The sequence below is a fragment of the Python bivittatus genome, unplaced genomic scaffold (assembly GCF_059951505.1).
Source record: "Python bivittatus isolate LINGU-HERP-01145 unplaced genomic scaffold, Pbiv_v1 ctg000310_np1212, whole genome shotgun sequence".
NCBI lineage: Eukaryota > Metazoa > Chordata > Lepidosauria > Squamata > Pythonidae > Python > Python bivittatus.
Window position 1 is genome coordinate 8,578,983 of NW_028277054.1, and position 14,348 is coordinate 8,593,330.

The following is a 14,348-nucleotide window of genomic DNA, read 5'->3' on the forward strand; positions in this document are numbered from 1 at the left end:
ACGCCGGCCGCAAGGCACGCTGGGATTTGGTGGCTCGCCGGAGGAGAGGATGCCGGTAGTTTGAGTTCTTTCGAAAGGGCGTCACGTGCGGGGAGCGGGCGGGGCCGTGCGTTCCCCGCTTTTCTCCGTTCGGGCGTGGCGCCGGTCGTGGTTTAAAGGAAGTGTGTTTTTCCCCAAACTGGGCAACTTTAAAAGGTGTGGACTTCAAGTCCCAGAGCTCTCCTGGGGAAAATACTGCTTTAAAACGAGTGACACTAAAGGGAACCAAAGGCGCGATCTGCTAGGGTTTATCAGGCGGCGTGGAGCGTGTATCTTTAGCCTCAAGAACAATTTCCGGTTTTTCATCAATGCACCGAGCTTTGGGCAATATGCGGAGCCTCTCCAAAGCGGTCGTTAACATTAACCGAGCTGAGCGTGTTCTGGGAATGCAGCTGCTAGGCTCGGAGCCGATCCCTGGGTTGGGTTGTGTGAATGCCAGCTGTGCCTACAGGAAAGGGATCTTCGTTGTATAGTTGAGTGTTTTTCAAACTTGCAACTTGAAGAGGGGTGACTTCAACTCCCAGAATTCCCCAGCCAGCATTCAATTCTGGGAGTTGAAGTCCACCCCTCTTCAAACTCTTGCGGAGTTTGAAAAACACTGGTACAGCTCAAGCGGTCGAAGCCTGGGGAAAGCGGACTCCAATCATTTGTATATGTGGCTTGATCCAAATGAAGGAAAATCTCCCGCTCCTGGAAACTTTTTATGTCCCTGCAGTTTTAGTGGCCATATACGGAAGGGGTTTGTCACACGGATGTCTACAAGGGTCCAGATGCTGACCTGTGCAATGACACCACACAAATGCTGCCGTTGTGTCTTTCGGGGCCAACACCAGATGCAAGCACAAACGCTACAACTTAGGTACTTGTGTCTGCTGTTCGGATGGCAAGATGCAACGGCAGCATTTGTGTGACATTACTGTGCGTATGGAATTGCACGTGGCATGGTTGTGGAAGCTGCTGGTTTGCCACTGTGTTCTTCCACATTGCTTTTTCAACTTCCCTGTCCAAGTATCATGGCTTAACCTTTGACTCCAGATGATGTCAAACAGGTGCTGCCAGACACGTTTAGCTTCAGCCTTGCAATATATTCTGAATTTGGGAAAGATGGAGTAAATTCTTTCTCTGGCACACAGACCCTCCAACTTCAAAATTTAATATAAAGAGGTTATGCACCCAAGTTCACAACCAATGTGGAAACACAGGCCAGCTTGTACATAAATGTTTGGAAGTACAACTGCATGTCACTGAGCTTGTATGGCTTGAGGTGTCTGAATTCTTTAAAATCCTGGCTCGTTGCTCTGTGTTTTTTTTAGGAGAAACAACCTAGAGATGCCAATTCAAACATGGCTTGCATGGTCAGTTCAGTTGCACTTAGTGGTAGGAGGCAAGGAGAAGCTTTCAGGCAGCAATTATCAATGTTTAAGAGAAGCCAATATTCGCAATTCTGTAATAACCAAGGAAAGTTCATTAAATCACAGATCCACCAATGTCCCCCTCCAGAGAGGTTTTGTTCGACATTCACAATCTCACAGAAAACATTCTCCTTCATCCTGGAATTAAAGCAACTGAAGCCACGAGGACAGCCTTGTGTCAAAATTGCATTTTATTTAAAATTATACCAACAAGAATCCAACCCTTTCCCGTCTGAGTTGACTGAGCATCTTAAATAAAAAAGTGCATAGAAAATAAACAGGTTTAGAAATTTGTACAAGTATTTACATCCTCCTGGATTTGATGTTTTGTTTTTCTTCTTCTTTAAAACAGAGAACTTATCTTGGAGGAAGGAGAGAAATCACAAAATTTAAAAGTACAAAATAAAAGATTGTTCTCGCCCCATAGGATTGGGGAGGGGGGGAGGAGGAGGGGAAAGAATCAGGTCTATGAAGCAGAAGGGCACAAAGAAGAGGTCGCTCTTCCCCTGTCGGCCCTGTAACCTCTGCGTGTCATAATTTCAAGCCAAAAAAGGACGGAGCTGCCACTAAGAGCTTTCCCTCATCACCCACAAAATGGGCATCACGGATGCTCTTTGGAGATGACTGAGGCCCTTGGAGTCACACACTTCAAGGAAATAAAGGGATGAGTCAGCAACGCAGCAGCCCACCTAGAAAGGTATGCCATGATTAAGCTCCCTCCATGCCACTGGGCACGCCCTCCCGCTGGCACCGGGAAGAGGCTGGGCCGGGGGATGGATCGGGAGAGCCGGGGGAGGGATCAGTCTCTAGTTGAGGAAGCGACGGCAACGCTTGGCCCCACAGTTGCATGGAAGCTTGCTGCCGGCGTCTTCAAAGGGGAACTTGTAGTCGTAGGTGAGCTCCTCACCCCGGAAGATCCGCCGCAGGGCGAAGATGACGATGTGCTTCTGGCCCTCGACGTGGATGACGCGGGAGTAGCAGTTGGGCTCGCAGGAGTGGTTGATGAAGCGGGCGGCGTTGCCGTGCATGGTGGCATCCACCACGTCAAAGTCGTCAATACGGAACATGTAGCATCCAATGCCCTGTGGGGATGAAGAGGGAAGTTAAGAGAGTCGCCACAGTGGAGAACCCACGGAGCTCAGAGCTGAGCGGTTGGCTTCTTGGTTACGGACTCCAGCTCCTGAGAACTTTGGACCCTGGTCCTCATGAACGAGGAGAAAAGTGGGACATGAGTTCCACCACATGTTCCAGAATGAGCGGAAAGCTTGAATGGTGAACCACAAGCTTGGAAGGATAAGGTTACCTAGGTTGATAATGAAATGCCTGCAGGAAGAGAAGCATGCTCAGAGAACACCAAGGACCCATCAGAGCTAAGAGTAGAACAAGCTGGGAACCATGGTACTTCCTTCCCAGCACGCACACCCTTCCTTTCCGCTTCCTTCATCAGCACTACCTTGCTGTCATAGTACTTTTCACGCTTATCGGTGAGCACCGAACGGATGACAATGCCGGAGTACTCAATCACCATCTCGCCTGCGTCAATGTTGCGCTTGCAGAACAGGCCCCGGCCATGGATGGCTGACCTAAAAGAGGGAGGACATCTGACATGTGAGAACGAACAAAGGGGATACAAATTAACCCAGCAGGCTGGCAGGACTTTTGCTTTCTGAGATCCTGAAACAAGTACAGAACGCAGCTTTGCCTACACTTTGTCTGGAGGACTTAGAGAAGGAGTGACCCCTTCGAAGCGTTACCTGTACACTCCCACAGCCTCTTTGGAAGTTTTCTTCAGGTGTCGAAACCTCATGGCCATGGGTAGCTCCAAGCTGGTGGCCCGCCTAAGAATAATAGATCAGGTCAAAAACCACACAGCACAATTGGCTCTTTGACAGTTACTACACAAGATCCGGTGAACAGACACAAGATTTTGGGCAGGAAATACCCCCCCTTTTTTTAGTACAATACTTTGGTACATATATGACACAAATATTATTATAAGGGATACTTGGCTGTTCAGGCTCTTAGTCTTACTGGTTAAAGAAGAAAAAGCACACTTTTTAAAAGTTTGCATGATTCATATCTCATCCGCCTCAAATTAACACACAAGCCATCAAAAATTGAGATTTTGCAGGCTATATATGAACAGATATGGGTTCAATCCAGATCTAATTATATGCTATCCTGTAGATCTACTGAAATCAATGTAACCTAATTAAGAGTTAATTAACCTGATATCAATGGTTCTTCCCTCCTCATGAATGAATCTGTACCTATAACGAATACCACAAAATCTGGAGAAAAGGTTGGTGGTTTGCAAAATAGTCAAGTTCAGGACATTTACACATTCCTCCTTTATCAGGAAAATGGGTAGTCACCTCTCCACTAACAACTAACTTGCTAACAGGTGATTAGCAAGAAGATCAAGGGATCCTTATCCTAATGAACTTAAAGAGGTAAATGGATCCAGTTGCCAAGGTTTCTATAACATAACCCCTGGTTTTCCTTTCAATAAGCCTGACTGTGAGAATCTAATTTTCTTGGTTGTGCACAGTTGCGACATTACCCAACCCAAGAGTCATGATCGACGATACGATGTTTGCTCCAACTCCAGGACAATGACACTGGGAGGGCCTCTTTACCTGGTGGATTTCAGCTGTACTTCATCCTCTTCTTCATCATAAGGGCCACCCTCAGGAAGCACACGATGCTGAGATGCTAAGAAGTTGAACATGTCAAAGGTGCATTTCCTGAAGGAGAAGGAATAGAGGATGGTTCAGAACCCAAATGGATTCTCTGCCCTTTCCTCTTTCAATCACCATTTCTCGCCTACACATTCTAGCCTGCTTTCCAAATCTACTGGATAAGCAACCCCTTTCTGTTGCTGCACAGCCTTCGCCATATCGAAGCTGGCTATTGCCCACACCCCAAAAAAAGGAAAGTTATTCATCCACCTGACATAGACTTCAGCCCGGGCACAGCCATGAGGATTAAGAGGCAGCTCCTCTTCCTCGCCTTCATGCTGGTGGTATCGGAATTTATACTTGTGGCAGGCTTTGGCACCATACAGCTGTTCCACCAGGAAGATGACGGCATCGTGATGCATCCCCAACATTCTCACTCCATTCATTCCTGTAAGGAAAAATAGGGGTGTGCAATTCAGCACCCAGGCCTGATTCTAAGATGTCCTGTTTTCACAGAAAAAAGCCTAAAGCTATTTCTATCTGTCTGTCTGTCAGTCATATTTATATAGCCGCCCATCTCACGCAAAGTGATTCTGGGCGGTGTAAAACAATTAAAAAAATAAATACATAAAAACAACTACATATAAAAAACTGTAAAAACACACAAAACAGGAGGGGATAAAATTAATAAGGGAGCCATCGTAAAATCTCCTGGTCCCCTGGGAGCCACAGGCCTGATCACATAGCCAGGTCTTAAGGGACTTAGAGAATATTAAGAGGAATGGAGCTAATCTCACTTCTGGGGGGAGAAGATTCCACAGGGCGGGCGCCACAGCAGAGAAGGCTGGCCTCCTGGGATCCGCCAGATGTAATTCTCTAGCAGACAGGATCCGCAGCATGCCTTCTCTGCCAGATCTGATGGGACAGGCAGATGTAATTGGGGAGAGGCAGTCCCTCAGATAACCCGGCCCCATGCCATGAAGGGCTTTAAAAGTCAAAACCAGCACCTTGTATTGGACCTGGAAGCAAACTGGCAACCAGGGCAGCTCGCAAAGCAGAGGTGTAACGTGTACCACCCTAGGGGTACACATAACTGCCCGCACCGCTGCATTTTGCACCAGTTGAAGCTTCCGAATACTCTTCAAGGGCAGCCCCATGTAGAGGACATTACAGAAATCCAAACAGGAGGTGACCCAGGCATAAGTGACAGTGATTAGGTCCCTTTGATCTAGGAATGGGCACAACTGGCGCACAACACAAAGCTGTGCAAAGGTCCTCCTAGCCACAACTGCCACCTGCTCTTTGAGCAGGAGTTGTGAGTCCAGGAGGACCCCCAGATTGCGCACAGGGTCTGTCTGGGGCAGTACAACCCCATTCAGTACCAAAGATGGCATAACTCTTAGCACCAGAAGGCCCCAGAACCCACAGCCACTCAGTCTTGCCAGGGTTCAGTTGAAGCCTGTTGTTCCTCATCCAGACCCTCACAGCCTCCAGGCACCAGGATAAGACGTTCACAGCATCGCTTAATTCACCAGGGGCAGAGATGTATAATTGGGTATCATCAGCATACTGATGATACCTCACCCCATGGCGATGGATGAGCTCACCCAGCGGCCTCATGTAGATGGATGAGTTCACCCAGCGGCCTCCCCAACCACCACCGACTGGAATTGGCCCTGGAGGAAGATGAACCAGCACAACGCAGTGCCATCCACCCCCAATCCTCTGAGCCAATCCAGAAGGATACCATGGTTGGTGGTATTGAAAGCCACTGAGAGGTCAAGTCAGGCAACTTTTATTACCTGCAAAGGACAGGTGTTTGAGCCGGGCATTGGTGCGGGCTTCCTGGACCTTCTCAATCACTGCCTTCCAGGCACCTGAATATAAACAGAATACAAATGATTAAGAGTGGTCTAGACAATTCACTGCAAACATAATCACCTCTAAATGTATACGTTGGGCACAGGGGTATGTCTAGAAACTCCAAAGGATTCTCAAGCAAACCTATCATGACTGCAGCTGACACCCCAAGAAAATTCAGCCCATCAGTCCTGAGGGAGTTGATGGAGTTTTGCAGGCAGTGCAGAGCACCCAACAGAACGACCAAAGGAATTCTGCCAAGGCTGGTCCCTCCTCACCATCAATGCTGTCAGCCTGCACGTTGAAGCCATCTTCGCTGGTGATCTCAAAACACAAGTGGGGCTGCGTTTTGCGGGGCATCTCATTTTCTTTGTCCTCCTGTTTCAGATTGTCTTCATCTGAGCTGGAAAGATCTCCTAGGGGCAAAAAAAGAGGCCCAAATCCTTTTTATTATACTGTGTGGAGACTGCCTGTGTGAAGATCTTTGGTAATGGAGTGGCATAGGGAGGGAGAGAGAGAGGGCCCAATATGGGGGCAGAGGGAAAACAAGAACCTTTAAGGATCTTTTGAAAAAAAGGAGTGCTGTGCACAGAATTGTCATCCCACATAAAGCACAGCATTTCAAAAACTAGCCTTGGGTTGAGACTTTCCCAGAAGTACATCTCACCTAAGGTACTTCTTAGGCCCATTCTCTCCAGATGTGGTTGGAACTGCAACTTCTAGGATTCCAGAGGGAGGTATATTGTCTGTTCAAACACTGAACCTATGTACCCACATTGGCTGCTCTATAGTGCTAGGATGACCGACTGACCAATGCATTTGTGTTAAGTATCCATTCTAACTTTCTGCATTTATACAGGTAGTCCTCAACATACGACGGCAATCAGGACCAGTATTTCCACTGCTAAGCAATGTGGTTGTAAAGTGTGACTGCATTGCTTAGCGACAGCAATCGCTGCAGTCCCAGTTGCTATCATTAACAGAATCCCATGGTCATTAGGCGAGGCAATTTCCTGCAGGCTTTCCACAACCAAGTCAGTGGGGAAGCGGGCAGGAAGTTGCAAGTCCCAGGCGGTTTGCAAGCAGGCTGACAGGTAGGTAAGTGGCTGCTGCCAGGTGGGGGAGGGCATGAGGGGGTCTGCAAGGATGCGAGGGAGGTGTATTGAGGGTCAGGGAAGGTGCGTGGGAGTGCGAGGGAGGTGTGGCAAGGGTTGGGGTGTGTGCGGGGGCACAAAGGAGGTGCAGTGAGTTAGGGAGGCACGGCAAGGGTCAAAGAGGGTGTGCAGGCGTGCGAGGGAGGCTCAGGGAGGGTGTGCAGGGGTTTGTGAGTGCCCAGTGTGGCACAAGCACAGAGGGACTGTGGGAGGGGGTGTATGTGGGAGGAACTTACCCCAGCGACTTGCAACCTTCCCTGCTGACTTCCCCATTGACTTTCATGTGACCGTGGGAGTGCTGGGATGGCCGGAACTCTGAAGACCAGTCGTAACCACCATTTGTTCAGGGCCATCATAACTTCGAACAGTCGCTGAACAAATGGTCGTAAGTTGAGGACTACCTGTACTGTCTTTCCTCCATGGAGCTCAGCTCAGGATCGCCTATTCTTTTCATATATGTATGTATATATGAAAATGATATACATATATATGCAACATATATGTGATATACACACACACACACACACAAAAATATATTTTTTTTAAATGGGTCATGTTGAAAACAAGGTATGTGGGACCTGATGCTGAGATCAATCATTGTTAATGTATTACTGTATATTTAAATCTATATTCTTATGCTACTAAAACCTTAAGAGTTCTTCTCTACTCCTAAACAATAATCGTCACAACCATCTCGGCAGGTAAGTTAAGCTGAATGGCTGTTCCAGGACTACCCATTACATTTTATGAGCAAATGGGGATTTGAACTCTGGTCTCTCAGACCTCCATCTGAAAGCTGTAATTTCCACACTACGCTGGTTATCCCCATTGGTTATGTAAAACTGCCATTTTATCCTTGGGTTTATGCTGGTCTAGGACCATAATAAAGACTGATTTGGTTATTCCTAGATGTATCTATCAGGAACTAGCCCACCCCCTCCCAGCATTTATGGACCCTTTTCATCGAACCAGACATGGCACAAGCAGAAGGCTCTACCTGCATATCTGTGCCAGACATGTTCCAGCATAGACTTCTGGATCTGCTCCGGAGATCCAGGATGAGAATGCAGTGCTGCCAAGGAAGGAGAATGCTCCATCGGAGACCTGCAGAGGCACCGAAAATGAAGGGTTAAGAGCCAGAAGCAAACAAAAACCAGAGCTCCTGTAGCTTGAGGCCAAAACACTTACAGCTCGTTTTTGCTGACGACGCTTGCCTCCTCTTTGAACGCATCCAGGTTTAGGACGCCCTTTGCTGTGGGCGTCTTCATCCGTACCCTCCCAATGCTGTAGGGCAAAGGGGCCATTTCAATAGATACACACGCGTACACACACACACTTGCATAAACAGACACTTGTGCGAGGGAAATCAGTGCTATTGTGCTATTTCTGCAAGGCTGCTGATCACAGAAGCTGGCTGGGTCACCGAGCAGCAGAGCTCTCTTCAGCCAATCACGCAGCTGCAAGTGACCGAGGCTCCAAACACCCGACAGCGGATTCAAAGAGATGAAGGTGACTTGGAATTGGGATTTGCTGCATTTTTGTCCTTATGGAGAGTAAACAAGTAAGGAATGGTGGGAGGACTGTTTCAAATCAATGTATATTGTGATAGAAGAAATGCGTATGCCTCACTGGAATGGAAAACCTTACTCACACCTTCTATTTATTAACATAAAACATATATAGGCTCCTCTTCACCAAAACTGGTTCCAGGACAACTTACCAAATTAAAAAAATCAAAACTGTACAGCCACATAATAAATGAGCCTCCCTCTAGTTGTCATCATTTTTCCTCCTTGTCCTCCATGGAGGGAAGCCTTTTATCCATGAACTGAGGGGAAAGCTTCCTCGGTACTCAACTCCTGAACCCTTTAGGACAATGTTTCTCAACCTCAGCAACTTTCAGATGTGTGGACTTCAACTCCCAGAATTCCAGGAGGCTGGGGAATTCTGGGAGCTGAAGTCTGAATGTTGCTGAGGTTGAGAAACAGCGCTTAGGATCTCAAAAACAAAAATGAATGCCTTGAACAGAGTGAAAAGTGGAAGGTAGGCAGCAGGCTCCTGGTGAGATCAGAATCAAAATCCTCTGGAAAATCCTTGCAACTCTATCTGGACTTCCTGCAAAATCAGCTCTGTGAATCGTTATCACATACTATAGTAGTTTGATCAGGAAGTGACCAAGGCACAGATAATTTGTGAATGGATTCTCCCTGTCCATGATAGGTTGTAGCTGGTGCTGGGTTAGAAAAAGGTGGACCCTATTAAAGTTGTAGTAGGTGGGAAGGCATCCTACAAGCTGCCTGTATATAGACAACTCCCCCAGCCTCTTTTGGTGATCCCTGGAGCTCCCCCAAAATTGTGCCACTGAAAATTCAAGGTGAATTGCTGCCTTACAGTGATGCAATTTATGCATGTTAGTTTTTTTAAAGGCTAAGCAATAAAAGAGGTGCATTAAACCTTTGGTAGACTTAATAGAGCTACTACAATGGCCAAAGAGGGACTGGAAATATCAGCTTTGGCTCCTCTGTGATGTCACCATCACTTCCCCTGTAGCTCTCATGGATGGCAACTAGCCAAAAGCCAGTACAAAAAAATGCAGCCCGCGGCTGTATAAAGCTTAGCCAGCCTTATTATTCTGAAAGCTGGTAAAAGACGCTCTGAATTAGCAAATCTAGTGGCAAACCTGAGTCAGGAGAAATTCTAAACTTAAAAACTCAATCTTTGGATTTCCATCCAGGAAAGGCAGAGCACCATCTCCCTGAACTTGGGAACCATTTACCTCCAGCAATTCCATATTATCAGAATTTTAAAGTATATTTTCCTTTTTACTCCCCATCCCTGCTTCTAGACATTAATTCAGTCTCTCTACCCTTATCTCCTGATACCAGTTCAGCATTTCCAGTTTCACCTGATTCAGTTAATGAAGAGAGGTAGGCATAATGACCATATCAACAACAACTTGCTACAAATCATCAGAAGATCCCAATGAGGAGCTTCACATCAATATTAAGAAAACACTGAGTAAGGGGCTTTGTGGGACATTTAGTGCAATGCCAAAAAGATGAGCAAGTGGTCCAAAGAAGGCCTGTGCAACCCATCCTACAAGTCAATTGTACACTTTTGTTTTCCAGGCACAACTCAGATGCATAAATGATACCATAAATGATGGTGAAAATCTCCAAGCAATCAAGGATGACCAATAAGTTTCCATTCTTCCCGCCCTGCCCCAACAACAGAAGTGACCCTCAGGTCACGAGCTGCTTTGGGGTCACAAGCTTCAAGATGGACTGAAAATGTTCTAGATGCCCACATCATCAAGAAAGCACACAGCTGAACAGCAGCCCCACCTCTGCAAAGGGAAGCACCTACAGCTAAGTCTAAGCTACTGTTTGTACTTTTATCCTGTCCCTATCATTGGTTTTAATGTTATTTCTGTGGTTAGCTGCCTTTTGGACTGAGACAAACAACATGGGCCTGCAAACCAACTGACTGTGAAAGTGGGTGTTAATGCCACCTCACTACCAGATTCACCATGCCAGGACCACTTTCAATGCCTAGAAAGCTATTGCCTGATTCTTGTTACAAGGAACAAGGAATTGAAACCAGGTACCCAGAAAACAGTCCAGTGAGTCTGGGTGCTAGTAGGATGAGGATAGACATTGTTCGCTGGTACTTATTTCTGAATCCAAGTTCTCTCCATGCATCCTCCACCATGAGAACCAGCAAAACTCAAAGTTGTGCATGTGAAGAATTGCTTTGTGTGGTGTTATTTGCAGTATTATGTGGGAGAGTAGTTAATGTCTTAAAAGAAAAACCATATGTAATGAGACCTGGTGTTAGAATGGGAATAACTTTAGATGGGACTGCAAAAAACACTACTGCATTAAAATGACAGCATCTAGATCATGAGAGATGCTAGATTTAACACTGTACTAGCATTCAGCACAGAGGAGATGGACATCTGGAAGCATGGTTCTCACAGCTGTTGTAGCATGTTCTCCTTGGATCACGGCTCTCAATCTGCTGGGTCTCATAATTCTCAAACGATGTGTGTTTTTGGTTTTCAACACAACTTCTATGTAATCAACGTGGGAGGGACAGCAAAGGGACAGCTAAAGATACCTGTACTTACCCAGGACCCATTGTACTGCCAGAAACGCAATTATTTGCCAAATGATCAGGAGTAACTGTGGGGGATACAGGTGTAGGCTCCTCATCATTAACCCCATCCACTTTCATCTTCTTGACAGGCACATTTCCGACAAAGGTGGAAACTCTCTTCACACGGATAGCTGGGCGAGGGCCGGGCAAAGACACCAAGCCAGGAATACTAAGCACACCAGAATTCATGGCGACAGGCTGAATAAGACAGGTCTGTTGGAGTCCCAGGGAGGGTGTCACCAGAGCTGGGGCACCAAGCGCCAACTGCCCACCTCCAACAGCCTGAGATGTGGTGCCCACCACATTCATCATGGGCACCATGCTGAGCACTGGGCCCCGGATGGTCCAAGTGGGCAAGGGGTTAGGAGTCAGGCCGAGAGGTGCCCGCAGAATAACCGTGCCAAGGTTGGCGGCAGTGGACAGTGGTGTGGGGTTTGGTTTGGCTTTACAGCTGGAAGCCTGCTCCCCATCTTGGGGAGCCAATGGGCCTTCCTCGCTTTGAACTTTCATGCACACCTGCCCCAGCTTGTTCACCAGAATGATTCTGGAATTGGATTTTTGCCCCTCAGGTCCCAGCACTGCCACTTCAGGGGTAGACGGCACTTGGGCGCAACCGAGGGTTAAAGTTGGAGCTGGATCTGGAGCAGGGCTGGGATGGGCTGACTCAGTGCCGTTGAGGCTGGCAGAGGTAGGAGGCGCCAGCGGCAGTGGCATTGGACTGAGACAAGAAGGTGGGCTGGCCTTGCTCTCGGGGGCATCCATGTTCTTCAGCACAAAGTCCACAATGTCTGAGGGCAAGTCCTCTGGAGCTGGAGTGGGGCCAGCCAGCTCTCGCTCGACCCTTGGCTCGGGCTGCTTGCCCTTGGTGGAAGGGTGGCCCCCCGCTGCGTCTGCCTCACTGTCAGTGCCATCGTCTATGCCATCCAGCTGGTGGATATGGGGCAGTGGGAGGTCCAGCGGGTATGGCGGCAGAGGTGGGTCTCGGGTCACCACCGTGCGCGGGAAGCGGAAGTAGCGGCCGGCCTCCCCTTCCTCCTCGCTCTCGCCATCACCCAGCCCATCTAACTGGGGCAGGCCCAGGCCAGGTGATGGGGGGCACGTCCGTGGCACTCCCAGCTCTTCCTCCTGGAAAGGCTCGTCCAGAAGGCTGTCGTCAAATTCCAGGTCGGAGACACTGAGCTCGAAGGCCAGCTCTGGCGGCACAGGAGGGGGTGAGGGAGGGGGCGAGGTAGCTGCGGGCCGCTGCTCATCACACCCAGCTGAGGTAGAAGGATGCCTGAAGCCGTTCCCAGCCGTGGGATGGTCTGGGAGGGGTGGCATTGCCCTGAGAGAGGTGCTGGGGGGGCTAGTCCTGCTAGCGGGGGCTTGGGGCAGGAGAGGGGGCCGGCGGGGGCGAGGGTTACTACTAGGTGAGACGGGGCCGGGGCGCTGTGTGCGGCGTGGAGGAGGGAAGTCAGGGTCACCCACAGTCAAGATATGATGGGACATGGATGATGCACTCCCTGCAAAAAGAGGGGAGGAGAAGAGGAAAAAAAAATGTCAAGAGCAAAAGTACGTTGGCCACAAGGAGCTCTCCTACTCAGAAACCTGCTGTGGACACAAACCTCCAACCTGTCACCCCAGTTTACAACTCTCCCCCATCCAGAGGGGACATTTATAATGATATTAACAAAGCGTCTTTTGTGACACAAAGCACTGCGGCCCCTCCTCTTCACTTACTTGGAATTATGCCTTCCTGGGCGGGCAAGAGACCCCTTTTATGGGTCACCATGTATGTTTTGCTAGAGGGCTAGCCTGAAAAAAGCTTTGAAGGAGGATGTGATGCAGTAGAGATCTAGGTTCCCGGAAGGAGGGCGGGACAGTCCAGAGCAGGAGCGTGGGAAAAAGAAACTTAAGATAGCCACTCCCTAGAATCTCCCAGGATATCTATTAGGTTAGCATAGTACAGATTTAGTCTGGCAAGATTTTGTCTATATGGGGTAAGCAATAAAAGAACTGAACCTGTTGTTCTTGGGCTGGGCCTGATAGAGGATATGTCAAGACACCCCCACCCCATCCTCCCCTCTCTTCACACATCTCAGGGTAACTTTGCTAGACCTTCCCTTCCCATGACCAGCTTCACATGCTGGTTGAGACTAGTGTTGTATGTGAAACCAACCCTGGATTATAGTCTAACGAATGAACCCAAGTCACTGTGGTTTAGTTAGAGAACTAAAAAGAAAACACCGCCCTGTCGATGTTACTTCTATGAACTGTTTTGTCCCAGGAGTTGGGCAGTCTTGGCTCAAGAGCCAACCCTTGATTTTAGAGTGTGCGATCCACACCCTATGGATGTGGACTGCCAGGCACTCACCGGGAGAAGGCAACGGGCGGGACGACACCCCACTTAGGGGCCGCCGGGTGGGGGAGTAGTTGGGCACTTTGATGCGAGCTCCAGTGAGAGATTTAGGCTTGGAGACAGCAGGCTCTGGAGGTGGCAGAGGTCCTGGGTTCTGTGCTGGAGAGTGGCGCTCCAGTGGTGGGATGGGAGGGGGTGCCTCCTGAAGTGGCTTCTCTCTGAGGTTAGGATCTGAAAACAGTTAACATGCCAGAAGTAGAACACAGAAACAGTGGAACCCGGAGACCTAAAACAGTTGAGGAATTCTGGCACCCAACAGAATATCGCAAGGGAAAAGGAATGAGGTTGTGCAACCAATACAGATTTGGAGGCCTCTAGCAAGTACCCTATAAGCAGCAAGAACACTCAAGAATATTCCTTTTGAATAAAAGTAACCCTCAAGGGTAAGGACTATCACCTTAACCCAGCATTTCTCAATCTTGCCAACTTTAAGATGTGTGGACTTCATCTCTCAGAATTCCCCAGCCAGCCATGCTGAGGAGTGCCTGAGTGCCAATGGCTATCCAAGCAAAGAACTTTCTCAACCACTTACTACCCAATTTTCTTGACTCAGAAGGACCCTGAGACCTTGCATGTGCAAAAGATGCATTCTGCTCCTAAGAAACAGTCCCTGCACCAAAACCCAGAGCCCCTCCTTACTCTAACA

At 48.4% G+C, this 14,348-nt stretch overlaps 1 protein-coding gene across 3 annotated transcripts in view; it reads right to left on the reverse strand.

Annotated features, from left to right (window-relative positions):
- Positions 1 to 1,629: 1,629 nt before the first annotated feature.
- KMT2B (lysine methyltransferase 2B) overlaps positions 1,630 to 14,348 on the reverse strand; it is a 55,842-nt gene continuing 43,123 nt past the window's right edge. For 2 of the 3 annotated variants that reach the window (XM_088140021.1, XM_088140020.1), the window contains exons 27-37: positions 13,658 to 13,873; positions 11,276 to 12,806; positions 8,335 to 8,430; positions 8,144 to 8,250; positions 6,271 to 6,408; positions 5,935 to 6,009; positions 4,403 to 4,580; positions 4,091 to 4,198; positions 3,206 to 3,289; positions 2,905 to 3,034; positions 1,630 to 2,533 (exon numbers count right to left, since the gene is read on the reverse strand). In XM_088140021.1, coding sequence (XP_087996147.1) covers positions 2,258 to 2,533; positions 2,905 to 3,034; positions 3,206 to 3,289; positions 4,091 to 4,198; positions 4,403 to 4,580; positions 5,935 to 6,009; positions 6,271 to 6,408; positions 8,144 to 8,250; positions 8,335 to 8,430; positions 11,276 to 12,806; positions 13,658 to 13,873 — 2,939 coding nt within the window. In that variant the 3' untranslated portion in view covers positions 1,630 to 2,257. The remainder of the gene's footprint in view (positions 2,534 to 2,904; positions 3,035 to 3,205; positions 3,290 to 4,090; positions 4,199 to 4,402; positions 4,581 to 5,934; positions 6,010 to 6,270; positions 6,409 to 8,143; positions 8,251 to 8,334; positions 8,431 to 11,275; positions 12,807 to 13,657; positions 13,874 to 14,348) is intronic. The other variant, XM_088140022.1, reaches the window with a different exon arrangement.